This window comes from Bacillus rossius, chromosome 7 (genome assembly GCF_032445375.1).
Source record: "Bacillus rossius redtenbacheri isolate Brsri chromosome 7, Brsri_v3, whole genome shotgun sequence".
Lineage (NCBI taxonomy): Eukaryota > Metazoa > Arthropoda > Insecta > Phasmatodea > Bacillidae > Bacillus > Bacillus rossius.
The window spans coordinates 52,908,524-52,935,764 of record NC_086335.1 but is presented as its reverse complement, the minus strand read 5'-3'; the positions used below and the strand labels follow the sequence as shown (position 1 = coordinate 52,935,764).

General features: G+C 41.3%; 1 protein-coding gene across 1 annotated transcript in view; it reads right to left on the bottom strand.

Annotated features, from left to right (window-relative positions):
- Positions 1-8,509: 8,509 nt before the first annotated feature.
- LOC134534026 (ras-related and estrogen-regulated growth inhibitor) overlaps positions 8,510-27,241 on the bottom strand; it is a 53,904-nt gene continuing 35,172 nt past the window's right edge. The window contains exons 3-6 of the mRNA XM_063371970.1: positions 18,889-18,945; positions 16,045-16,118; positions 13,167-13,359; positions 8,510-8,964 (exon numbers count right to left, since the gene is read on the bottom strand). Coding sequence (XP_063228040.1) covers positions 8,744-8,964; positions 13,167-13,359; positions 16,045-16,118; positions 18,889-18,945 — 545 coding nt within the window. The 3' untranslated portion in view covers positions 8,510-8,743. The remainder of the gene's footprint in view (positions 8,965-13,166; positions 13,360-16,044; positions 16,119-18,888; positions 18,946-27,241) is intronic.

Below are 27,241 nucleotides of genomic sequence, written 5' to 3'. Positions count from 1 at the left end.
TATATTATTGTTTTATTTACAACCCACTTAAACCTTCTGCGAATCACTACAGACTAGTTAAAAATGCTCTTCTGAAATAATTTAATTAAAAATTTGTTAAATTATTCTGTAACAAAACCTCACTCATTTAAAGTGATAAACACAGATTATTATTGGATTTATGAACTTTTGTCTCTTGTTCTTACCTCATATCACTTGATCACTAGTCGGTAGCAGCCTATTAACTTTATTTTAACTGGAAAAAAAAAGTGTTGCAATGATTGAATCTCTACAATCATGTTTTTATATGGGCACGAGCTTATTTTAATTTGATGTGTAAATAAAAAAAATATGACAATGAATACTTCCTACGTGATGAGTTGACCTGAATGTGAATAGATGATTCATTTGATAACTCATTTACTTGTTTAATTTTCTGAACAGTTACTAAAATAAAACGTACAGATTAAATCACTCTTTGAAAGGAAAAAAAAGGATGAAAGTTTAAAATTGTGAAACTAACACTCCAATTTATCCATCATTCACATGCACTTAATGCAAAGAATTGTAAGTGTTGAAGTAGCTTAGTTTCTGTATTGTAGCCGTGTCTAAGGCGAATATATCACCGACGTTTCGGTCGACATTTCAGTCGCCATCATCAAGGTAGAGTTACCTAATGAGGTTATTACAAGTTCTTCCACCTTTAATATTCTCGCCTGAGAGTAGTGTTTCCCGATTGGCTGCAGCTGTGGACCAATCACAGCCTTCCTTTCGTCTATTTGGCCTGTATGTACATAGGATGTGATTGGCCCAAAGCTGCAGAACATGCTTGAATCGAGATCAATATCACAAACTTTAATCACGATCAATATCATAAGCTTGCACAGCATGTGCTGAATGGGAAGAATCCTTGAATACATATTTATGTTAACAGAAGCCAACTCTGATGACAAGTATTAGGAGAAAGTGCTTTTTCCATATGATAGATGTCATGCTAGAATCAATAAATTTATATTATTGGAGAGAGAATGTTGCAGTTTTAAACTAACATGCACTTTTCATTATTTTTCTAAACATGCCATAAACTAATAGATTAACTGTGACTTTTGGGAATATAAGTAGATATAGGAAATGTTTAAATCTTTTATTAATTTTAAATGTAAACAAATTTTTGAATCCCAATGTTTTCAAAGGAAAATTGCAGGTAACTTCTATCAGTTTCAGGCATTACACTAAATAATGTGAAATTTTTTTAAAGAAAACAAATAATTTCTTCTCACCCTTTCAAACGTTGTGTATGTTTCATGGAGAATACTTGATCCGATAGTGCCACACAAGGATTAATTTTAATGTGTCAATTGATAATCAGTTTAAACCATTTTTGTGAGAGATATCCATTACACAATTTAGGGCGATAACTCCAAAGTACCCATATAATCTGCTAATGAAAAAAAAATGTTTTTAGCTATTAAATTTTGTCACAGTTACTAAAAAATATAAAACAGGTTTTTTTTTGGTATAAAATAGTTTTTAAAATATTAAAATAAATGTATTTTTGTATCACTTGTTTGAAGAGCGTGTAACACTTCAAATATACTTTTTATGATCGTTTATCGTTTATATTTTCTCTATCATTCATTAAGTAAATTCACCTTACAAATTTTTTTATCATGTGATCAGAGATCATCTGTAATCCAGAAAAATTATTTTAATACTGTAACAATACTGAAGATAGAACTAATGCCATTACTATAAAATAAAAGAAATATATAAAACCATGAAAAATAATAATGTATTACTGTTAGTTACTAAGAGTAGTACATCGTACATTATTAAAGTAGTTTGAAATGAAGTTAAGATAAGAAAAAAAGTTTTTTTAATGTTACGTAAATAAATAAACTTAAATACCTGAGCAAAATTATTATTTATGAAAATATTAAAATCAAAAATAGCATTAAGATGTTTCGTGAGAGTGCAGTTGTTTAAAATGGTTATTCAGCTGTAAAAAAAAAAAAAAAAAATGCTTAAAATTATTTGTTAACTAATTTAATTTTTTTTAACCAACATAAACTCCCACTGTTATAAATTATAGTTCACTTAAGCCCTTCCTAATAAAAAAATCAGTCTCTATAGTAGAAGTTATAAATATTCAAGTTCGTACCACTCACAAAATTTGCTATAAACGACAGTATCGCCTAAGACATTAAAAAGGTTTCATGAATGTACATGTATTATTCAAAATAGTTTTATAAATTTTCTATCGTATATGTTTTTATTGCATAGTTTGACAATTTTCACTGTGTGTTTCATTTAAATCACTTGTTAATTTAAAAAAAATGAAATTAAAAATTCTAAATTAAATTGTTTGTAAAAACATAACTGATGAAATCTTTATTTTAATTCTTATTAAATTTGTTATCAAAAATGTCCCACATAAAGTTGAGCTGCAGTACAATATAGGGTAGTAGACTGAACACATCACACTCGCTCAAAACAAAGGGAATAAATACAAACAAACGGAATGTAATACTATTATCAAAAATTATGTTTTTTTAATAAGCACGTGAAGATTAATAATGGGAATCAAGCTAAATACATTAGCAATGTGTTCAATACACTTTTTCTCATATCCTAATTTCGTATTCGATTTTTTTTAAATGCCTTAAATACGAGTATATATTTCCAGAGTCAGAAATAAAATAATAGATGAGCAAAAAACAGTTATCTAAGTTTTGAAAAGTAAACAAACATATTAAAATTTATATTTTTAAAATTAATAAAGTACACTGATATGTTTAGGATACAGACAATTTCTTTTTGTGTTAAAAATATTTCCTGAAATGCATTACTATAAACATTTCCAGACAACGTAGATGATGGCTACAGTGCAAACATTTCTTTAATTGCTTGTGGTAGTTTAATTTCTGAATTCTCATTTCATGAATATTTTCCTTTAAATATTTTACCCTAAACATAAAATAATTCAAACTATAAATATAAAATTAACCAAACGTCTCCAACTTTACAACCACATAATTAATAAATCAATAACTTAAAAATAAAAAAAGTAATTTTATATAACTTGAAGCTGCAAAAAATTATTTTAATTGTTTATTATTAAATATTAAGTAAAATTATATTTAACATTATTTGCTTAAAAATTACATACATTTGAAGATTCAGTCGTTTATTTTTGACAAATATTTAGAACTTTGATGAAGACCACAAGTTTAAAAACAATTTTTTGTTTCATGATAACAATAACATACGAATTTGAACTTATGAAATAAATCCCTCTATCCAAGATATTTTAAATAGCAGTTATTTCAATCGTTTCACATTCGTGCATTTTTTTTTGTTTTGGACAAAACACCTTTCAATAAATACAAAAAAATAGATAAAAAAAACTTGTATTTCAAAAAATACACAATTTTCCAACTTTCTTCAAAACCACTGACACAATAATCTTGCAAATCATACAAAATTATCATGATAATCGGTTTAATCAAATACAAAATATCAGCACTGAATCAAAGAAAATTTGCCACAACTCAGTTTCAGCAGGACAATAGCGTTACAAAAACTTATGCAAATATTCCTTGACCAAAAGTCTTAGATATATGTAACTTGACGGATAGTACACATCTTCAAAATCTTAAGTGTGGCGAGTTTCATGGGAAAGTTCGTTACTGTACAGAAAACAAATAAAATCTCAATTTCAGCAATATACACCTTCGAAAACAGGCTGCAGTACATTACAATGATTTTTGAAACTCCAAGAAAAGATTATTCGTATAAAATTTATATGAAACTAGCAGAACACAACAGACGTTGCCCTGCCAGTGTTTTTATTTATTTACCTCTATCTTATATATCTCAAATGTATGATTTGTATGTAATCTAGAATCTATAAGTGTTTGAAATGGTATTAAATTTTTATTTCACTCGCCCAATACTAATCACAGTCACAATCACTATTTTTTTTTATTGAGGATTAAGGAAAGTAAAAATCACAATATGCCAAATATGTACGCGGTTATACGAACAATGAACCCTTTCTATCAGTTCAGTCAGTAAAATATTTAAGCTATAACAACGTACTCTTCGTCCACAAATGTTAAGGCATGTTCACCATGGGTATTTGTAATTTGGCTAGGACTGTTCAAAGGAGTCTTTCAATGATGGAAGTTGCATGATGCTGTAGTGTAGGCTTGTAACTTGATAGTGCACTGGAAGGGGAGAGAGAATGTCCATGTCACAGCACCACAAGAAACTTGATTCAGCTTTGACAAAGGTGCTTGAGTTCATGTTCATTACAAGCAGCATCGAGATTTTCCGTGCGTCAATCTGGTCACACCGGTCCAATAGAAGTCAGAAGATATCTGCAGTAACATCATCGTATGCATTTGTATAAAATATACGATGCCAAAATTATGGTAGTCTAAACACTGTTATGTACTTCTGAAACTTGATGGCAGGTGAAGAACAATTCTGACACGTCGCACTGGAATGCGATATCAATTTAACCTCGTTTAGGCAGTGAAATGGAACTGCTATTTCGTCACGATAGATTCATTTTATGGGTACCGAGAACAGTCTTACGACAAGCCTTGAATAAAAAAATAACGTCAGTCACAAATCTATCCCGAAACTTACTAACAAATACGAGCAAGTATTCATAAATGTCGAAAGGATGGTTCACATGGACCTACTGGATGGAGAAACTAAATACTTATCGCCATTTGCCACGATTACTTCTTCTGAAGTCCTAGCAGTTTTTTTTTAATCTGTGTATCGCGATTCATTATTTTCACACAAAATGTTCCAATACCGCCTGCCATTCGCCCAAGGCTATATAATCTTAGATTCACAACCTCTCCCAAAACCTCCCGTCTCCTGAAAGCCTATAAACGTTCACGTCTTCGCCTCAGAAAGAAACAAAAATCAGATAACCGCCTTCTTTCTGGTCAATCACTGGAGCCACCACAATATGATTCGAAAAGTCGTAATACTGGGCAATTCAAGAGAAATTACCGCCACTCATAGGACATATTCCTCATATCATTTGGAGCAAAATATGGGATATGAATGGGTGTCATATTCTCAATGTTGGAGAAGTTATTTCACCAAGTTGTAAATGCCTCACATTGCGTATGGGGATAGGAGGCCGTACTAACGCGTACCGTATATGCGGCTACATTAATCGAAAACAGTCGAGTGCATCCACGTAAGGCAACACTTGCGATACACGCGAATCCGGCCAAGTGTGTATAAGTAGACAGAAACATTTTCTAACATAATTTTTTAAAATCTTGTTATGCGTAATTGTGATGTAAAAATTACCATCTTATAAAACACAACTCAGTTCACTTTGAACTTGGTTATTATTGTAATTCACAATTTCGATTTTGTTTCCAATTGGAAATACAGCCTACATTTAGCTATAAATGATGCAAGGAATACGCGAGAGATACGCGAGAAACGCGAAAACGCATCACGTAACACGTTTTCACTTGCCGAACTATCACACAGTGAAAGAATATGGCAGAATTAGATTAAAAAATATTAATATTATCTCACATTTACGTGGTTGAGGAGGGGGAAATTAGTTGTGAAAAGAAGGATCATGGAAAGAGATTTCGATTTGTAACTTGCGTGTTGTTGCACTCATGCATTTATTGTCAAGTTTACGAGCCGGAACCAGGTCGTGGGAGTAGCGGCGACTCCTCGTGGATCAGCCCGTGACGGTTACGGCAGTCCGAGGTGGGGTCGTGGGAGCGGCGGCGACTCCTCGTGGATCAGCCCGTGACGGTTACGGCAGTCCGAGGTGGGGTCGTGGGAGTGGCGGCGACTCCTCGTGGATCAGCCCGTGACGGTTACGGCAGTCCGAGGTGGGGTCGTGGGAGTGGCGGCGACTCCTCGTGGATCAGCCCGTGACGGTTACGGCAGTCCGAGGTGGGGTCGTGGGAGCGGCGGCGACTCCTCGTGGATCAGCCCGTGACAGTTACGGCAGTCCGAGGTGGGGTCGTGGGAGCGGCGGCGACTCCTCGTGGATCAGCCCGTGACGGTTACGGCAGTCCGAGGTGGGGTCGTGGGAGTGGCGGCGACTCCTCGTGGATCAGCCCGTGACGGTTACGGCAGTCCGAGGTGGGGTCGTGGGAGCGGCGGCGACTCCTCGTGGATCAGCCCGTGACGGTTACGGCAGTCCGAGGTGGGGTCGTGGGAGCGGCGGCGACTCCTCGTGGATCAGCCCGTGACGGTTACGGCAGTCCGAGGTGGGGTCGTGGGAGTAGCGGCGACTCCTCGTGGATCAGCCCGTGACGGTTACGGCAGTCCGAGGTGGGGTCGTGGGAGCGGCGGCGACTCCTCGTGGATCAGCCCGTGACGGTTACGGCAGTCCGAGGTGGGGTCGTGGGAGTGGCGGCGACTCCTCGTGGATCAGCCCGTGACGGTTACGGCAGTCCGAGGTGGGGTCGTGGGAGTGGCGGCGACTCCTCGTGGATCAGGCTGTGACGGTTACGGCAGTCCGAGGTGGGGTCGTGGGAGCGGCGGCGACTCCTCGTGGATCAGCCCGTGACGGTTACGGCAGTCCGAGGTGGGGTCGTGGGAGCGGCGGCGACTCCTCGTGGATCAGCCCGTGACGGCTACGGCAGTCCGAGGTGGGGTCGTGGGAGCGGCGGCGACTCCTCGTGGATCAGCCCGTGACGGTTACGGCAGTCCGAGGTGGGGTCGTGGGAGCGGCGGCGACTCCTCGTGGATCAGCCCGTGACGGCTACGGCAGTCCGAGGTGGGGTCGTGGGAGCGGCGGCGACTCCCTGTGGATCAGCCCGTGACGGTTACGGCAGTCCGAGGTGGGGTCGTGGGAGCGGCGGCGACTCCTCGTGGATCAGCCCGTGACGGTTACGGCAGTCCGAGGTGGGGTCGTGGGAGCGGCGGCGACTCCTCGTGGATCAGCCCGTGACGGTTACGGCAGTCCGAGGTGGGGTCGTGGGAGTGGCGGCGACTCCTCGTGGATCAGCCCGTGACGGTTACGGCAGTCCGAGGTGGGGTCGTGGGAGTGGCAGCGACTCCTCGTGGATCAGCCCGTGACGGTTACGGCAGTCCGAGGTGGGGTCGTGGGAGTGGCGGCGACTCCTCGTGGATCAGCCCGTGACGGTTACGGCAGTCCGAGGTGGGGTCGTGGGAGCGGCGGCGACTCCTCGTGGATCAGCCCGTGACGGTTACGGCAGTCCGAGGTGGGGTCGTGGGAGCGGCGGCGACTCCTCGTGGATCAGCCCGTGACGGTTACGGCAGTCCGAGGTGGGGTCGTGGGAGTAGCGGAGACTCCTCGTGGATCAGCCCGTGACGGTTACGGCAGTCCGAGGTGGGATCGTGGGAGCGGCGGCGACTCCTCGTGGATTAGCCCGTGACGGTTACGGCAGTCCGAGGTGGGGTCGTGGGAGTAGCGGAGACTCCTCGTGGATCAGCCCGTGACGGTTACGGCAGTCCGAGGTGGGATCGTGGGAGCGGCGGCGACTCCTCGTGGATCAGCCCGTGACGGTTACGGCAGTCCGAGGAGGGGTCGTGGGAGCGGCGGCGACTCCTCGTGGCTCAGCCCGTGATGGTTACGGCAGTCCGAGGTGGGGTCGTGGGAGCGGCGGCGACTCCTCGTGGATCAGCCCGTGACGGTTACGGCAGTCCGAGGTGGGATCGTGGGAGCGGCGGCGACTCCTCGTGGATCAGCCCGTGACGGTTACGGCAGTCCGAGGAGGGGTCGTGGGAGCGGCGGCGACTCCTCGTGGCTCAGCCCGTGATGGTTACGGCAGTCCGAGGTGGGGTCGTGGGAGCGGCGGCGACTCCTCGTGGATCAGCCCGTGACGGTTACGGCAGTCCGAGGTGGGGTCGTGGGAGCGGCGGCGACTCCTCGTGGATCAGCCCGTGACGGTTACGGCAGTCCGAGGTGGGGTCGTGGGAGCGGCGGCGACTCCTAGTGGATCAGCCCGTGACGGTTACGGCAGTCCGAGGTGGGGTCGTGGGAGCGGCGGCGACTCCTCGTGGATCAGCCCGTGACGGTTACGGCAGTCCGAGGTGGGGTCGTGGGAGCGGCGGCGACTCCTCGTGGATCAGCCCGTGACGGTTACGGCAGTCCGAGGTGGGGTCGTGGGAGTGGCGGCGACTCCTCGTGGCTCAGCCCGTGATGGTTACGGCAGTCCGAGGTGGGGTCGTGGGAGCGGCGGCGACTCCTCGTGGATCAGCCCGTGACGGTTACGGCAGTCCGAGGTGGGGTCGTGGGAGCGGCGGCGACTCCTCGTGGATCAGCCCGTGACGGTTACGGCAGTCCGAGGTGGGGTCGTGGGAGCGGCGGCGACTCCTAGTGGATCAGCCCGTGACGGTTACGGCAGTCCGAGGTGGGGTCGTGGGAGCGGCGGCGACTCCTCGTGGATCAGCCCGTGACGGTTACGGCAGTCCGAGGTGGGGTCGTGGGAGCGGCGGCGACTCCTCGTGGATCAGCCCGTGACGGTTACGGCAGTCCGAGGTGGGGTCGTGGGAGTGGCGGCGACTCCTCGTGGATCAGCCCGTGACGGTTACGGCAGTCCGAGGTGGGGTCGAGGGAGTGGTGGCGACTCCTCGCGGATCAGGCTGTGACGGTTACGGCAGTCCGAGGTGGGGTCGTGGGAGCGGCGGCGACTCCTCGTGGATCAGCCCGTGACGGTTACGGCAGTCCGAGGTGGGGTCGAGGGAGTGGTGGCGACTCCTCGCGGATCAGCCCGAGGCGGGGATCGCGCTAGTCCTTGGGCAGCGCGCTGTCGCTCTTGCCGCGCGAGTAGGCGCGGGCCGCGGCGCCCTTGCTGCCCAGCATGCGGTCCAGCAGGGACTGCTTGTTGCGGCGGCGCGCGCCCAGCACCTCGCGGCACAGCTCGTGGAAGGCCTCTGCCACCTGGGCCACCTGCTCGGCGGCCGCCACCTCGTTGAACCAGCACTCGTAGTCCTTGGCCAGGATCTCGCCTGCGCACACCACCCGCACGCTCGTCGGCGCTCGCCCCGGGCCGTAGGCTCGGGAGTGTTACACAACTCGAGTGCAAGGCGAGCTCTATGTTCTTAACCATTAATTGGGGGTCACACACAGGGGCACAACAACAAGGGGGGGAAGGGTATTTGCCCCCCCCCCTCTGAAACCTTTAAGTGGGGGCAAACAGGGGGCAAAGAAAGTGCTGTGTAATCAATTTTCAGATAATAAAACTGCTTAAATAGCACCATTTTCCACCTTGAAATACAAATTTTCCCGGGGGAGGACCCCTGGACCTCCCCGCTTCAATAGGGAGGGGATCGATGATTCTTTATAAAATGGTAAATTGCCCCCCCCCCCCCCCTCCCTTTGGAAATCTAATTGTTGCTTTCCTGGTCACACAACGTGAGATTATTATGGACCGGAAAAAATCGCGGATTCAATCACCTCTAGGATAGCCTCCATTATCCTCTGCACTTCTCAAAGTAAACGCGCGTGTTCATCGGTTACTAAATTGTGAGTCGTCTCCACTGGAAAGCTTGTGATTTCGACGCTTCTTTGGTCGATAGTCTCTCATTGGCCCAGAGAGCTCCAGTGAAACCGCGAGCCAATAGCAGAACCAGCAGAATTATACACATGTTTGAATTTCAGCCTATCACTAAATGAATCCGCGAATTTTTCCGGTCTATAGAGATTATATACATAGATTAATAAATTATTATTTTTAGAAAAATTAAATAATACATTTTTTAAATAAAAAACATACCTCAAATAATTTTCGTGTTCCATCGAAACAAATGACACATAAAAATTACATATAATATGATTTTTTTAATTAATTAAGATTTTAATAATGATTTCTTTAATGAAAGGATAAGAACAATAAATATACTAAACTGTTACTATCGAGCACGTTATTGAATTTTTTTTTTAAAGAAATTAATACACGACGTCACTCAGCATGCCCCTCCAGAAGTACCCGAAAATTAAATTAAATACAATGAAATTCTCCTCAGTGGCTTAGCGGTCAGATCACTTGCCTTCGCATTAAGGCCACCGGGGCGTGTTAGATACCAGGACTCTACCCGAGCAGGCTGTGTGTTCTCTCTCGGGCTATGCCCGTTCCACCCAGAGTTCCATTCCGTCGCTACTCCAAATCCACTGTTACACCTCCTGAATCGCCTCTGACGGTCTCCAAGTCTTGGCGCGTTAAGGTGGTGTTTCACACGCCATGTTGATTTTTTTTTTTTAATTTTCTGTCAATTTAATACTAAAACCTATTTTCATTGGTTTTTTCTGTTACAAATTTTTTCCTTAGATATTTTCTAAGTGTTGTACATGATTTCCATAACAAAATGTCATAGTTTCAATGGTAGAACCCTTCTCTGAATAGCTTTCCAGTATTAACTGCTTACATAAATAAGCATAATAAAACCAAATAAAGTCCAACTATTAATATTCTATTGACTTTTCCGTTATATTCTTTTTTAATGAAACATCAAATTATATATTAAATTATGTGCCAATTTTCGTAAGAAATACTCGGTATTATCTCAAAAAACGTACTTTATATATGCAAAAAATTCCTAGCAATGTGCTGTGCAAAGTGACATAATCTTTCTTGTAGTAGGTATTACAAACTATTTCTCGGAAACTGGTTTTCAAAGGCATACTTTGTAAAAGTACAGAAAAATTTTATTTCTGTGTATGAATAAATATAAAAATCCTTACAACAATTTTTAATGTCATGTTTTTTTTCCTCGTGTGAAGACGCGCTTTGAGATCATGAAACGGTGACCGAAGAATGACTGCTAGTTGTTCACGGTTGGTTTGATAGTTTCCTATAGATCGCTGGAGGTTCGTTGTGAAAATAATTTCAACTAAAGTTTCGGCTCGCAAATCTATAAGCACTTTTACCCGTAAGAAATATCTGTGAAAAATATTTGTGATAGAACAACAAATACAAACTAATTATAATGTTAATTTTAATTAAGTAGTCCTTAACAAGTGGTAATGACGAAAAAACAATTATTTTGTACACCCGACGATTTTAGTTATCACATTTCCATGATATTTTACCTAGGACACATTCTACTGATGTTTCACCATATAAGAGTTGCATTTTGTTGTATATGACATGTTGTGTGGCAAAAATATACGCTGCTTGTAATTTGCTATTTGTAAAAAATTACTAACTAACCTGAGAAATTTCGCCGTTGTCGCTCAAAGCCATTTTTTTTTTTTTTCTGATTTTTTCCACAGCTTTGTAATACAAACAAAATTACTTCTGTAAACTCATTTAATAAATATTTATTCATAATAATGATACTTAGAAAAAAAATTCAACATGGTGACTGGAGTAAAACCTTAAACATTAACACATAAACTGATAATCCTAGCCTGGGCTGCTTCTAACTCCTCGCTAAGATATTAGAAAATTATGCACATGGAAAAATTTATGCCTGACGCTAAGCCGCTCTTTTTCGACAAGGTTTCCTAGTACTAAAATTGCAATCGTTTGTTTACAACTGTTTGAGCTGTTTCGCCCTTTTTTTATCTTATAATTTTTGTGATTAATGATCTTCACAACTAAATTGAACATAAAATGTATATTTTCAAAAATTATTTTTTTTGTATTGATAAGATCTAAAATACACATTGAAGAGCTCGAAATACACCGATGTTACCGCAGTCCAGAACACACCGTCAAAAAGTTTCAGCCTTCAATTTACGAAGAACGCTGTTTACAAATTATCCAGAGATTTTCGTACATTTACAGTTACCTTCATAGATTTACAGACACTGAGTTTACTTACTTTGAACACGATTTCGAAACAATATTATTCGTACAATAACAAAACATTCAAAAACTGGTTACGTCTACAGTAAGAACATTACTTTTGTCCAAGTGAGTGTTCACCGTTGTAACGAAACATACAACTCGGAAGTCGTAAAAAGGGCGTATTTTCTGCGAAGATTCAATTATTTGAAATTACGAAACACTCTTCATTTATTTGAGTTAAATTCTTCGTTAAGAATACCGTAAATTTACTGTAATTTCTAACAGAGCAGCTTCACGACTGTAAACAAACGATTTTTTTTTCTGATATCGGCATCTTGTTAACTCATTTCCTCTTGAAACCCAGTTGACACATTCAAAACTGGAAACACTGTTCACTCATTCCCCTTGTACACCCTATGCACTCGTTTCCCCTGGACACCCTGTTCACTCAGTCCACTGTATACCCATTTCACTCACATCCCCTGGGTCACCCTGTTCACTCAAACCAAACTAGACAACCTGTTCAGTCATTCTTCTTGGACAATGTTAACTCACTAACCCTGAAAACATGGTTCAATTATTCTCCCTGAACACCATGTTTAGTTGTTATTTCCCCAGTAGACCTTCGTCACTCATTTCCCCTGGACACCCTATTCACTGATTCCCCTCAGGACCCATGCTCATTTACTACCCATGGACACTATATTCACCGATTCCCGCAGGACCCATTATAATTTACTACCAATGGCCTCCCTATTCGCCGATACCCGCAGGACACTTGTTAATTTACTACCCATTGCCACCCTATTCACTGCTCACTCATCACTAGAGACCGGAAAAATTCGCGGGTTCAATGACCTTCAGGATTGACTCCAATATCCACTACACACTCGGGCAAATGCCAACTGTTCATTGGCTGCTGACTTGTGAGTCGTCTCGACTGGGCGGCCTGTGATTCGACACGTCTATGAGTGAGAGTCTCTAATTGGCCCTCAGTCCTCCAGTTTAACAGGGAATAAATGGCAGAAGCAGCTCTAAGGTATAATTATTTGAATTTTTAGCATAACACGAAATGAATCCCCGAATTTTTCAGGTCTCTACTCATCAATAGAGACCTATAAAATCCGCGGATACATTTCTCGATATGATAGAGTCCAAATACTTTTGACATTATTTTGCTTCAGTGATTAGGCCACAGTTTATCTGAAGGACTCTGGGCCATTGAAAAATCTTTAACGGAAGAATTAGCGAATCACGATCATTCCAGTCAACAGGTGTTACGAGTCGGTAACCAATCAGCAGATGTAGTTAGCACAAGTGCATAGAAGATCATGGAGTCTATACTTTAGGGATATGAAATCGCGAATTTTTTCACGTCTCTACGTCGTCACACACGAGCACATCACCCAGGTGCCTGACCTTCCTCCGTGCTGACCTGGCGCAGGTGCACCATGTCGCCCTTGTTGCCGACCAGCGCGAGCGGCACGTCGGCGGCCAGCGCCTGCTTGACGCGCCGCACGTAGTTGAAGGTGCGGCGGTCCGTGATGGCGTACACGAGCAGCAGGCCGTCCGCCCAGCCCAGGGTGTCGCTGCTCGGCAGGTCGTCCACCGTCTGCGCCCATCACACTCGTGCTCTCGACCCGACCGCAGCGCCACTTCCCTCCTGTCTGTTCGTGGGACGCATGGATTCATCCACACACCTCCGTGCTCTCGACCTGACCGCAGCGCTACAGCGAACCAACCACGCCCGGCCGGGAGGGAAGCAAGCGAACTACGAGGAAAAAAAATACTACTTATGACTAGGGACACCTGTATCTCGCGATTTCATTTCATGTCAATGTATTTCACAAAACACTGTAGCTTTTTCTAAGAGTTATGGCTAGAGACCTTTAAATTTCGCGGATTATTTCGGTGATAGGCTAGAATTCAAACACATATACCTCTTAGATAATTTTGCAATTGGCTTACTGTTCATTTGGACGAATCTCAACCAGTTATAAACCCTCAAACAAAGAAGGATCGAATCACAGACAAACCAGCTAAGACGCCTTACAAGTCGGCAGCCAATGAACTTGCGTTATTTGCCCGAGTGTACAGGGGTATGTGCATTCTATCCTGAAGGCCATCGAAACCGCGAATTTTGCAGGTCTCTAGTCATGGAAAATTGTGAGGGTGCAGCAGTACGGTGACCACATTCTCATTGGCCCCGTCAAGAGCGGGACGACACCTCTCACCGACCTCAGCCAATAACCACAGGAGAAAAGCTACAGTATTTTGTGAAATACCTTGACACAAAATGTATTCGCGGAATACTGGTGTACCTACTTATGACAGTTGTTCCCAAAAATTTTCAGCTGGCGACCCACCTTTCCTTATAGGAATACCTCCACCGTCTATCGGTCCATGGTGGAGTAAAAAACCTTATTTGTATCGTATCCCTTCCTTATGTATATATAATTTACCATCAAATATTGCAAATATTTATATATGTGCTTTTTTTAAGATACCGATTGATTGTTGATAGACAATTTGTGTTCTGATTTGAAAAATGGTTGACAAAATATACATAAGCACTTTGCAGCAAAACAGTTATTTATTTAACAAAAGATATGTGTTTTCACACAATTCGATTTGTTTCGATTTTTCTTATCTTTTCTGATGGTTTATTCGATGGTTTCTGATAGTTTTAGGACCCACCTGTAACCTTTCCGCGACCCACTAGTGGTTTGGGAACTTATGGGGGAAGAAACGAACATTAGTAGAGAAAAAACACAACCCAAACAAATTCGCCAAATTTCCGGTCTGCTAAGGGTCCTAACACGCCCTGAGCTAGAGACCAGGAAATTTTGGCGAATTCGTTTGGCCTCAGGGTATAATTTAAAATCGTAGGTGCGCTCAACCCATGTTTTGCTTTCCCGTTGGTTGATTGTGTAGCGAGAACAATGGCAATTCCTACTCGCTTTCGCCGGGCATCGTTCGTTAGAGGGGCGTGTCCAAATAGCTGCGGTCCAATTATGAACACGGTGCGAGAGCGTGGAGGTTTTCATTCTAACTTCCGAGTAAATGAATGCGCGAAATTTTCATATCTGCATCCTGAGCCAAGTTATAAACAAGGAGGAGAAGTGGTTACCCAATCACATCTAACCTGTCAAACGTTGTGACCTGGTTATCGACCAATGAGCTTTCTTGAGGCTTGATCACGCATATGTAAGTTGAGTCTAGCCTGGAGTAAGATGAATCCATGATATAACTGTGGCTCAAGTACGACCCGGGGAACTTTTAAAACTTTTGAAATGCGCATTTAGTAATGCATAAATCTTCTACATTATAACTGCAATAAATAACGTGTACGTATAGAGGTAAAAACGTTTCAAATTGCACAACACACAATTAATTCCACTTGGCATGAAAATAGTATGAATTTATTTATATTAACACTTCACAAAAACGTAGGTTCAAACTTAGTCCGCTCATCCTGATCCAAGTTTTCTATGGATTTCCCGAAATTCCCTCCAAGCGAAGACTGGGATAGTTCCCAACCTAGGCCGATTAGTTCCTCAGTTTCCTCTTGCTGTGTTGTTGGTTGTGTCTGTCTCTTGTAAGGTTAGTACGGAAAAGTGGTGTCTGTTCAGAACTACCCCCCTGGTTTCACCTAATACTAGACTCCTTTTATGTAGGGACCGGAAAAATTCGCGGATTCATTTCGCGATGGGATAAAATGAGCCCAAAACCCGATATTCAAAGACAGTTTATAGGGAACACTCCTTGGCCAATGAGGGGACCTCAACCAGAAGATTTACCGAATCATTAGAGACCGGAAAAATTCACGGGTTCAATGACCTTCAGGATAGACTCCAATATCCACTACACACTCGGGCAAATGCCAACTGCTCATTGGCTGCTGACTTGTGAGTCGTCTCGACTGGGTGGCCTGTGATTCGACACGTCTATGAGTAATGGTCTCTAATTGGCCCTCAGTCCTCCAGATCAACAGTGAACCAATGGCAGAAGCAGCTCTAAGGTATAATTATTTGAATTTTAGCATAGCACGAAATGAATCCACGAATTTTTCAGGTCTCTACGAATCATAGGCTACCAAGATGAGGCGTATCACAACAACAGTCGACAGCCAACGAACAGATGGCATGAGCCAGAATATACAGAGAAGTGATCGGAGAGGAAAAATCGAAAACGCGAATTGTTGCGGTCTCCGCACGCGTGTGTTCCGAAATGTGATCGCGCCGTCATTGTGCCGCCGCCTGAGCGGACCAGGAATAGCGGCCGTCTTTATATTTACCTTCGGGCAGGTGTCCAGGATTTCGAAAAGCACCGGCTCGCCGTCCACCAGCACTTCATGCTTGTAGCGGTTCTCTGTAAACAAGCAAGCCGTCACCACCAAACAGTGCGCGCGCTCTTCCGCCGTGTGACATCGCCTTCTCGCCCGACGGTAAACACTGCCCCCTGCTGAACTTGGCGAGTGCACGCGGTAGCTCATCCCGAAGAACGCCGATGCCATTAACAAAGCGCCCCCCGAAGCGCAGCAAATTCCCGGAACAGCTTTCGCCTTTGGACTACTTCAGTGGAATGTGTTTGAACTCAGCAACTGGTTGTATGTTTCCTAAGCATGCTTCAATCTGAGCTATGAGAAGTCATGCTGAACTTGGCGAATGCACGCGGTAGCTCATCCCAAAGAACGCCGATGCCGTTAACGAAGCGCCCCCAGAAGCGCAGCAAATTCCCGGAACAGCTTTCGCCTTTGAACTACTTCGGTAAAATGTGTTTGAACTCAGCAACTGGTTGTATGTTTCCTAAGCATGCTTCAACCTAGGCTATTTTTTTTTTCATTATAACTAAAAATGATTCCCAGACACTTATGTCATATCTTATATGCTTGCTTGTGATCGGCTGGCTTAAAGTCAACAAACGATGGCTAAAAGAAAAAAAAAGGACAAACCCGAGTAATGCAGCAGAATAAAATCAACAAGTACATAACATTTTTTTGGTCTGATTTTATTTTTTGTGAAAGTGAATAGAAGAACAGAACAATGGTGATGGCTTTAAGCATCTTAAGCTGTTAACAATCGCTTCTCGTGAAACCTGACAAGAACCTTCTTATCAATAAAGTTGGACTAGTTTAGACGTGTCGTGTAATCGTTCTCTTAAAGTGTTATTAATTTAGTTAAATTAGTCTTGGACTTTCTGCCTCAAACCTTTAATGGTGTAAGAAATTCTGTTATTTCATTACAGGTTAAATGTGTTCAGTAATAGCTTAGTTTTTTTAAACTGTGTAACCATCAGTTTAACCTAATTATGTGTAATTAACGTACTCATAATTAACGTGAATTTTTAATGAGGGATAAAGACGTTTCAAAACCGATTAGTCATTAATCTTCGTAACGGAGACCAGCTCTGAACATAAAATGACTTGCTATTCTTTAAATAATATCTGTTGATGAAAGCTATTAGACATTGCTTATTAGACACGCGTGTAATCGTGCACGAAAACTAAGTACGATTAAATAAAAGTTTCATTATTTTAAGGTTACAGTTTAACTTACTTATCAACTACGGATCTACTAAGGTACATGCTCTTTATAACTCGAACTATTCAACAAGTGTTTACTTTATATGTTTCTCATAATTTTTTTTCCCGTCAAGCATTGCTTCCGGAAGTTTGTAAATCTAGTTAAGGTACATATCTTGTGATTCACGTGGACAATTAAGAGATCTCTGTAAATATATGCAGTTTAGTGGCAGACTTCCGGTGATATGGTCTTGCGGGAGATCAAATAACGAAAGTGTGATAACTATGATATACTTAATTGCTATACTTAATTGCAGACATTTAATTATTTTTCACTTAAAATGAGTGTCTTAAAATAAGAGTCGTAACGTGTCATAAAAATAGTTTTAAAATTTTTAATTAAATACGTAATTCAGGCATAATACGGTGACAAATATTTAATGATTTTTTTTGTCATTTCTCTAACTTAGGACACTACGTCCTAAAAAGAGAACAGAAACACTGCCTCATGCCACGAATATTTTTAAAAATCTTATTTCCAATAATTTCCACATACTTTGCTTCTTACTGGACTAAGAACTGGTCAGACAAATTAGCTTCATCGCTATTAAATTATCATTTAGTAGCACAATAGTGACTTAAAATTAACTTTCAGCTTAAAGTTCTAGTGTGTGTATATATATGATAAAAGGCTGATTTAAAAACTACCTTAAGTGTATTACAATAAACCTGAATATTTTATAATAAAAATTTACAATCAAACCTGTCAATAACTGGAAAAAGTTTAACTTGAACATGGTCTGTTAAACGCCTTTTCCAGCTGATAACGTGTTGTGACTAGTAAAAAACACCTAGCAAAAGTTCAAAAGTGTTGGATCAGATAAAATACATTGTATTAGTTAATGGTATTCATGAAACTACATTACCTACATTAGGTAAACATATTATTTTGTAAACCGTTCATTGAATAGCTTTCCATTATCAACTACACGCATTAAAAAGCATAATAAAACAATCTAAACTCCAATTGTTAAATACTAGGTTATTTCTCCATAGTTTAAAAATGTATGCTTATATCATAATCATTGTTCAAGAAGAATAGTTCCAATTGCAATTCAAACTCGTCCCAGAGAAATAGTAAGGCAGGGGGTGAAGCTCCCTCTCATTCAAAAGGGTCCATGGGCTAGGTTGTATTAAAGCTCTATGAAGCCCTCCTACAATTAGGGGGAGAGGAGATATCCTACAAATGGGAAAATTGGATTTAGAATAATTTCGCAGCCGGTATGGATTGTGGATTGTCCTTAGTTGTGGCATAGCAAGCATAGTAAACCTTTTAAGTTTACCGTAAACGCGGTGTACCGCTGATCCGTTGCCTGGTAAAACATCAGTCAAATTGGAAACTATGCGCCAGTTTTCGTAAACGCGACAAGAAGTATTCAGTATTGTTTTTTAAAAAAAAAGTATTTCATAATTGCAAAACCAACCAGAACAATGTGTTGTAAAAATTTACAATAATTTTCTTGTAGTATTACAAACTATTAAACTATTACTTTGCAACTGGTCTACAACGAAATCTTTTGTAAAAGTACAAAAACACGCGAAATGCTTAAGTCTCACCTGCTTGGTGATCGTATTCGCCTATGTATCTCCTGGTCAAGAAGCGAACCGTCAGAGCTGAAACACACAAACATCGAAACGCATTAGAGATCAGCACATCGATATAGCTTTAGCAAAATTAAATCACTCACCAACGTAATTTTCGTCAGGTTGTGTCCAACGAAACGCAAATATATTTAGGCAAATCCAAACGATTTTCCTTCTGTTCTAAGATGAGTTCCCACCACTTTTAGTCAAGAGGTTTGAACAGGTCTATGGACACTTCCAAATCATCACACGTAGCAGTGCCATTAGCTAAATTTAGAATAGTGATCGCTAAATCAGAAAGCAGCCCTGAAAATCACACCAGAGTGTTTATCGTCACGAAGTCAAGTAAAGAGAGATAAAATTGTTCCTCGTACTAATAAGAGAAATAAATCCTTGCAGTATGCTCATTGAGCCAGTATGCATGTAAGGATATCAGCATGAAGGCTGGCTTGATCCTACCAACAGCTGGAATCAGTCCGCTATTATTCAAAGCTCTAGTAGTAGAGGTACGGAAATTCGGCAAATTTATTTGGCCGCAAGTTAGAATGCAAAACTTTATACTCTTCCACGTCGTTAATGATTGGACCGCAGGTATTTGGACACGCCCCTCTGCGACCGCGAACCAAAGATGACCAACTAGGACAGAAGTAAGCGAAACAGGTAGTGCCTATAAATAAGAACAAAAAATTGTTACCGCTTAAAAATCAGCCAATGAAAATGCAAAAGTTGGTAGAGCAAACATAAGGCTTTGAATTTGAGCATGAAGCCAAACAAATTCGCGGTATTTCCGGATCCCTACCAAGTGGTATCGTGACAGAACATTACCACGTGACACTAGGAACCAACACAGCATCGAGAAGGCGAGCTAATCTAGGAGTTTGGTGGAATAGGGTAACCAGTTTCTTTTCCACCTTAGTAGCTGACGTTGGCTGTTGCTGAGACTTTTCATTAATCAGTAAAAGTGTGCACAGCAAAATTTATCTTCCTGTCATCACTGACAAGCTGACAGTTGTTGATCATTTTGTATTTGATTGAAGGTGGTCCAATCACTAAAGCAGAATGAATGTGAACGAGTTTAGATTCCAGCCTATCGCGAAATAAACCCGCTAATTATTCCCTTCTCTAATGATTGGACCAAAATTTACCCGAAGGGCTCTGAGTAAATGAAAAAACCCCAACAAAAGAAAGGCCGAATCACAAGAATCCTGATAAACATAGTAGCCAATGAGCAGGTGATATTTGCCCAAGTATTTATGGGATCGTGGAGTCCATCCTAGAGGTCACTGAAAACGCGAATTTCTCCAGTCCCTAGGGATAGCTTGTGGCGAATCAAATGGGAATGATCACTGTAACTGCGTGCTGAGTGCTGATAAGTGTGTGGGTTCGCCGCCAGGCAAACTGGATCAAAACTCAGAATATCTGCTTGCCTGCTCAATGTCGAGCAGAGCTACCACCGCGCCATTTTGGACCCCGAGGACCGAATGCCAGGACAGGGGCATCGAACCCCGGGGTCCACCAGCTCCAGAGAAGAAATTTAAATATTTAGGTGGTGATGTTTTAATAAAAAAGAATGCTAGCTGGCTTAGCAGATTATGTGAAATAAATTATGAGTTTAATAAACAATTTCAGTCTATTGGTCCACTGTTGAGTACAATTTATATCCCAAATGATAAATTGAGCTTATGAAGACTTGGGTCATAGTGTACATTATATTTGACATCGTCCTTTACTGTTGTTATAGCAAATGTAATAATTTGCCATGTTATGATAATGTTGTTGTATGAAATTTTTTTAAAATATTAGCTGTAAAAAAATTAAGTTTTAAGGTTAGGAAATGATAGTGTGGCTGAAAGGGTTAGAGCCATTAAAGTTTGAGTATAAAAATTGAGTGTGTGGTAATTTAAATATTTTGATTATTATATGTTTTAGTTGGGGATGAGAGAGAATTAGAGGGGGGGGGGGGGGAGAGAGAGAGAGTGTGCTTCTGAAGCGGTGTGACCAATAAGCGGCTGGCCCCACCACGACGTGTCTCGAATTCCTCACTGATTGACAGTTTCCCCTCTTTCCCCCCCCCCCCCAAAAAAAACTCCTTTTTTTTTTACGCTCCGTCAACATCTGGGCGCCTTCCCAAGACACGAGTCTCTCTCCACCGCCGCGCCGACCACCCTGGCGGCGGAGTCCTGAAACAACACCGGGAGAACATCTCTCCCCCCCCCCCCCTTCCACCGCCCATCACCGCCTGGGCACTCGGCCCCTTTTTTTTAGCCTCGCTCGTCATTTCGAAACTTCGCGTCGCCTAAACTGGTCCAAGGCCGCCAGAAGAAGATCGCCCCGCGCGCGACAATGGACTCCTGCGAGACGCATCGTCGTCCCTGACGGCTAGTCGCTGTTCTTCCGCGCCGCTGCGGCCCTGGCGGGGTGGAGGGGCAACGCCATTCACCACTATACACGCTATTAGCCAGCCGAACAAAAAGTTTTGATGATATTTTTGTTTTGACGTGACGTCTTATATATCGATGAACGCCGGCTGCACGCACAAAAAAGTGTCCCGTTACGCACATTGTCCCGTTACGCTGTGTCCCGTTACGCTCATTGTACGCTTGCGCCGCATCCATCTCTCTTCCACTCGATTGGAACAACCATCGATTTGACTTTTTCGAGGCACATTAAACTTGAAACACTCCCATTCGTTTCATACTTTTCCTATCATCGTCCTATCCTTAACAGAATAACACAGATTGGAAGGAGTTAAATGGCAAACATGTATAAAAGTTATAGTTAAAATAATCTCTTCGTTAAAGTAATAAACATATTTGAATTAATGAGTGCAAATAAAAGTAAATTTATCAATTAAATTGTAGATTTCATTTCACTCCTTTGTATCCATACAAAGTAGTGATAATTCAATAAAAATGATTCAATTTTATTCATAAACGTATGCAATCATTTCATCGATGTTTTGTTATGACGTCACGTTAAACTATCGTCCGTAAACTGACTTTACAGACAACCAATTTTTCCCAATAAATAAAGACGACGGACAGGAGCAGTTTTTCTCTTACCACCGAGAAACGCGCGAATAGTTTAGGTTAGCGAGCAAAAGCTTGTAATATAACATTTGCAGAGATGCCGATTCTAGTTCAAGTTGGTAAAATTGCTATCAAATAAGCTTACAGAGTCGTATACTGTCACATTTTTGTCCAAAAAAAATTGTGCGCGAAAACGAAATGAAATAGTGGATTGGATTTTGAATGTCTCGTGGGGGCAAGCGCTGGGAGTGAAACGGGAGTAACCCGAGAAAACCCACCCGGAAAAAAAATCCTCTGCCCCGTTTCCTACTCGTGCGGGAGTGTTTCGTCAACCATCTAATTCTTGGCTTATGGGACGGATCTGCGCTTCCCTTCGACTGTGGCAGAAACTGAGATTAGCGCCTCCCCTTATTATTTTCCTTCACCAACATTAATAAACGTATGTAGGGGCGTGCATCTTTAGCGAAAAGATCCCGAGAGTAGCTGAAAGTAAAAACACTGTAGCATCGTATGTGATTTCGTGATTGGGAGTTTCTTTCACGTACGTATGTCTATTGTCGCATCACCAATCACAGCAATTCAATGCGGAAGCAAACGTGTCCTGAGTGGCTCGGTGAAATAAGGTAAAGACTTCTCTCGCAATACGGCCGCCAATCACAAGGAAGAAACCGCTGGTGCGGGTACACCTTGCTGCAGTCTAATAGGCGTTCAGATTTTTTTTTTCGCGAAAAATGCCTGCCTTTACGTATTAGTAGAGACCCGGAAATTTCGCGGATTCTTCTGGCCTCAGGATAGAATTCAAAGTTATAGTTGTGCTCGACCCATGTTTACTTTCTCATTGTTTGATTTCTTAGCAAGAACATTTTTATCCTTGTTATTTGGCACTACCTGATTCGCTTACTTCTCTCCTAGCTGGGCATCATTGGCTCACGGTCGTAGAGGGGCGTGTCCAAACAACTGCGGGCCAATCATGAACACGGTGCGAGAGTGTGAAGGTTTTCATTCTAGCTTGCGACTAAATGAATCCGCGAAATTTCCGGGTCTCTACATATTAGGCATAGGGTCGTGTGGGTTTGATGTCTGAACTCCGAATAACCTGCCACTATACGCAATCTAGCCTGAGCACGTCCACCCCGCTTCTTTCATCCGCATTCCACACATGGCCTCTACGCAGGCAAACTCACTACACATTGAGTAATATATTTCTCCAGTGAAAAAAAAAATTATAAAAATCATTATGTTAGTAGATATTGTAAGGTTTTTTTAATTCGTCTTTAAATTTTTACTTTTATTTTTGTAATCTGCGATACCGGTGGGGGTCCCCCCCCCTATTCCCGTTACTGCTTGGCTTATGGATTGAGCGTAGAAACGATTGACGTATCTCCCGCCGTTTTGCAGCCATCTGCAAGGACGATCAACATCTGAAGGCCTGGTGTAATTGAGCAGTAGTCACTGTTCATTACAGAACTGTGATTGGTTTCTGTTTGTATGGCCATTTGCGAAGGAAAGAATGGCCAATCACGACAGGTTCTGAAAAGTAGGGTGCAGCAGCCTTGCCTGAGGCTAATTCTTGGACGATGACCGTGCGTGATTGTGGCTAAACAAACATACCGCACATATTACTCAACCTATAACCATCTTATCTGTTGATGATATCATTCTAACTGCTGTGAAGAAAAAAAATTGCAGTTGACTGCTTGCGTCGTGTACGTCATAGCACGAACTCTCAATTGTGAAACTTGCCTCAGAGTACCCGCGCTTACCATTTCTTTTTTTTTAAGAATTGCAATGATTATAACTTATAACTAGGGCCATGTATATTTCGCGAAAAGATTTCTAGACTAGTTATAAGTTAAAATACTGTAACATCGTCTGTGTATTGTGACTGGGTGTAAAATCTTTCAGGTACATGTTGCTTGTTACAACACCAATAACAGTTGTTCAGTGCGGAAGCAAACGCGTCCTGAGTGGCTCGGTCAAACAAGGCAACGACTCCTCTCGCAGACTGCCACCAATTACGGGTATACCTTATTGCAGTCTAACAGGCGTTCAGATTTATTCACGAAAAATGCCTGCCCCTAATTATAACGTGAATCACCTGAGAAATTCAGCCAATGTCACACGCATGCTCTGACCAGTCCGGTGCTAAAGCGAGCTTCCGTCTGTAAAACGAGTTCTGCGTGTAGCGTCCGTAAATATATCCAAGTTGGCAACGTACCATCTCCCCTCAAAATAAAACAGTATTTTGGGTTTGGAAAAGTTCGTTGTCTCATCTCCTTTGTTTCCCCAGCTCTGGCCGTGCATGCCAAGACGTTTTTTTCTCTGTCCTTAGCGGTTCGCAGATGTTCGGTACCTAAGCGGGCGGAATCATAAATTCTTCTTCTTATGCTTCTATTATTTCGTGTTTTCCTCACGTATACATTATTAAATTATCAAAATTGAAAATTTTTGTCATTTTTAAAAGTATTTATTTAATATATTTTACAAAATTAATAGCCTATTTAGCTTTAAACTCTAGCTTGAAAATGAGCGTGAATTCGGGTGGTACATAATTCTTAATTGAACCTTCGTATTTAGCCTTTGTCGTAACACTCTTAATGTTTATAAAATTATTAAAAAGTCTCCTAAAAAATCTAGAAATCTCGATATTTTTATTGTTTTGGGAAAACCTATTTTTTCCTTGATTAATGGATGATATCTTAAACATTAAGAATTTTACAAAAAGGCTATAGGTATAAAAGGTGAATTGAAAACTGTAAAATATACTATTTTACGCTCTTAATTCATTCTATGGTGGAAACATAAAGCATCTTTTAATGTTTTATAACCATTAAATAAACCATTATTAATAGATGAAAAAACCTGTTATGAACACTCTAGTATAGTTATATTATGAATTAATATATATTTAAATAATGAGATATGAGAAATGATAGAAACAAAATAACTTAGGATGGCTGCAGCACCAGACTTCCAAAATATAGTGGGCGATACGTCCCCGAAGAAAAAAATTTGTCGTCACGACACACCGGTGAAACACCGACAGACTGATAAGTCTGAGCTATCTTAAGTCTGCAATCCGTAGCCTCAAAGTAAGTGGAAAAATTAAATGTACGATTAACGTTGAGCAATATATAATGGAGGCGGTTGCATTTCAAACACGTACCAGACATTAAAATTCATTTACTTTTTTTTTAAATATTTTATAATGACCGTCAGAAACTTTTTTTTTCATGGATTCTTTAAGAAATATCTTAGCTCATGTATACACTTCATAAACGAAGTTCAATACATATCTAGACATTGTGACAAATGAAGCTCAAAAACGAACCTTGGAAACAAATTTGTATAGGATGTTCAAAGACCAATGATAAATCTTTCAAAATTTACCCACGTGACAACTATGAGATTTTAGTGGAAACCATAACATTATATGGCGGAGAAATGAGGATAAAGTTGTAATGCAAGGCCCTTGGGTGCTTTCAAGAATCTCTACCGGCTGATTCATGTCCAAAAATTACTTACGAAATTTTGCTGTACCTATTCTATAACATAAATACATTTGAATTTGATTATCCGTGAATTTTGCTTATCAGTGCTGACCTTCCCCCATTCCCTTCCCAAAATAAACCAGTTAATCTATATACCTATATGAACCTTTTTTCCCGTACCTACTCGCCCGAGATGTGTAGCATCTAACGTCGGTAACGATGAAATTCGTGTTCTCATGTTGCAAATACGCTTATAACACGAAAAGCGGACACGAAATTTAACGTAGAATCTTAAAAAATAATGCCGAGCGTGATAAATATACGCAAATTGTGTTTTCAACTAAATTTAAGGACACGAATCACACGTAGTTTCCACACCCGCCGCTAGAATTCGATGCCGGAGCAGCTACGTCGACTATTGAATAATTTGATTAGCAGAGCGACATTTTAAATTATACAATTAAACGGCTCCGATAAAAAAAGGGGGGAAAAAACTTGAAAAAATTCTGTATCCCGGCTTTAGCCCTGATTTTCGTTCAGGAATTTTTATTGTAATACTGCTCACCTTGTAAAAATTCACTTAACAGTTAATACTATAAAGTTTCCCTTAGACTTTTTTAACTTTGGTTGTGGCCATCCGCCACAGATGGCAGTACTGTGGTTACACATTTCCGTTTAATGCAACTTCCGTTCGATTCACGAATAAAAAATCCTACCAAATGCCGTATACCGAGAGCTAAGATGTTAAGTCTGAACGCAACGATGTCGCCTCCTACCCAAGGCAGTGACGCCGGCCAAGCGGAGATGTTTTCCCGAGAAACCACGTTATCCTTAAGGTGGCTGGTGTATCGCATGAGTAGAAACCCGTAAATTTCGCGGATTCGTCTGGCTTCAGGGTAGAATTCACAGTCATAGGTGATCTCAACCCATGTTTGCTTTCATATTGGTTGACTTTTTTTATCGAGAACATTTTTATCCTTGTTAATTGGCACTACCTGATTCACTTACTTCTCTCCTAGCCGGACATCTAGGTCTGGCTGTCTTGGAGGGGCGTGTCCAAATAACTACGGTCAAATATTGTAATAGGATAATATGGGAAACAGACAAAAAAAATGCGAGACATGTTGTTCAGCGAACCTGGCGGCGTGGACTGAACCTACGCTTTGGAAACGGCGGTAAAAGGCCATGAAGTGTGTTTGGTGCTATAAGATGATGGTTCTATTTGCGAATAAATAAACACATTATTATGTGAACAGTAATTCAGAATGGCCGGAAATATTTGTGCGGTGTTTGGCTGCAAAAATTACAACGTTACTAACTGCTCAAAGTCTTTTTTCAGATTTCCAGCGGACCCAACGCAGTAAGTGTTTCGCGTTTCGCGCATTCACAATTTTAACCCCTTTGTTTTATATTTTTGTCTCTTATTATAAAGTAATTATTTATTATAATTCCTTACCATTCTTGTAACATGATTTGTTTGCAGTAGTTTCTCCCGGTTTAATTAAGGATTTTTATTTAAAATGCAGTCACATTTTCAGGTGAGAAATTAATTGCATACATACAATTTACTTCCGTTACTAAAACTAGTTGTTCTTGTTTCCTTAAAAAAAACAGCTGGAAAACCAATTAGATACTACATACTACTTGTTCAGTTATTTTGATAGATTATATTTTGCACATAATTACATATCTATCTTTGACACATACCTTTAAATAAAGCCTGAGAACAGTTCTGTATGAATAATAGCATTAAATTTGTTTGAATTTCTAGTTTTGGTAAAAACAGCACTTATTGTGTAAACATGT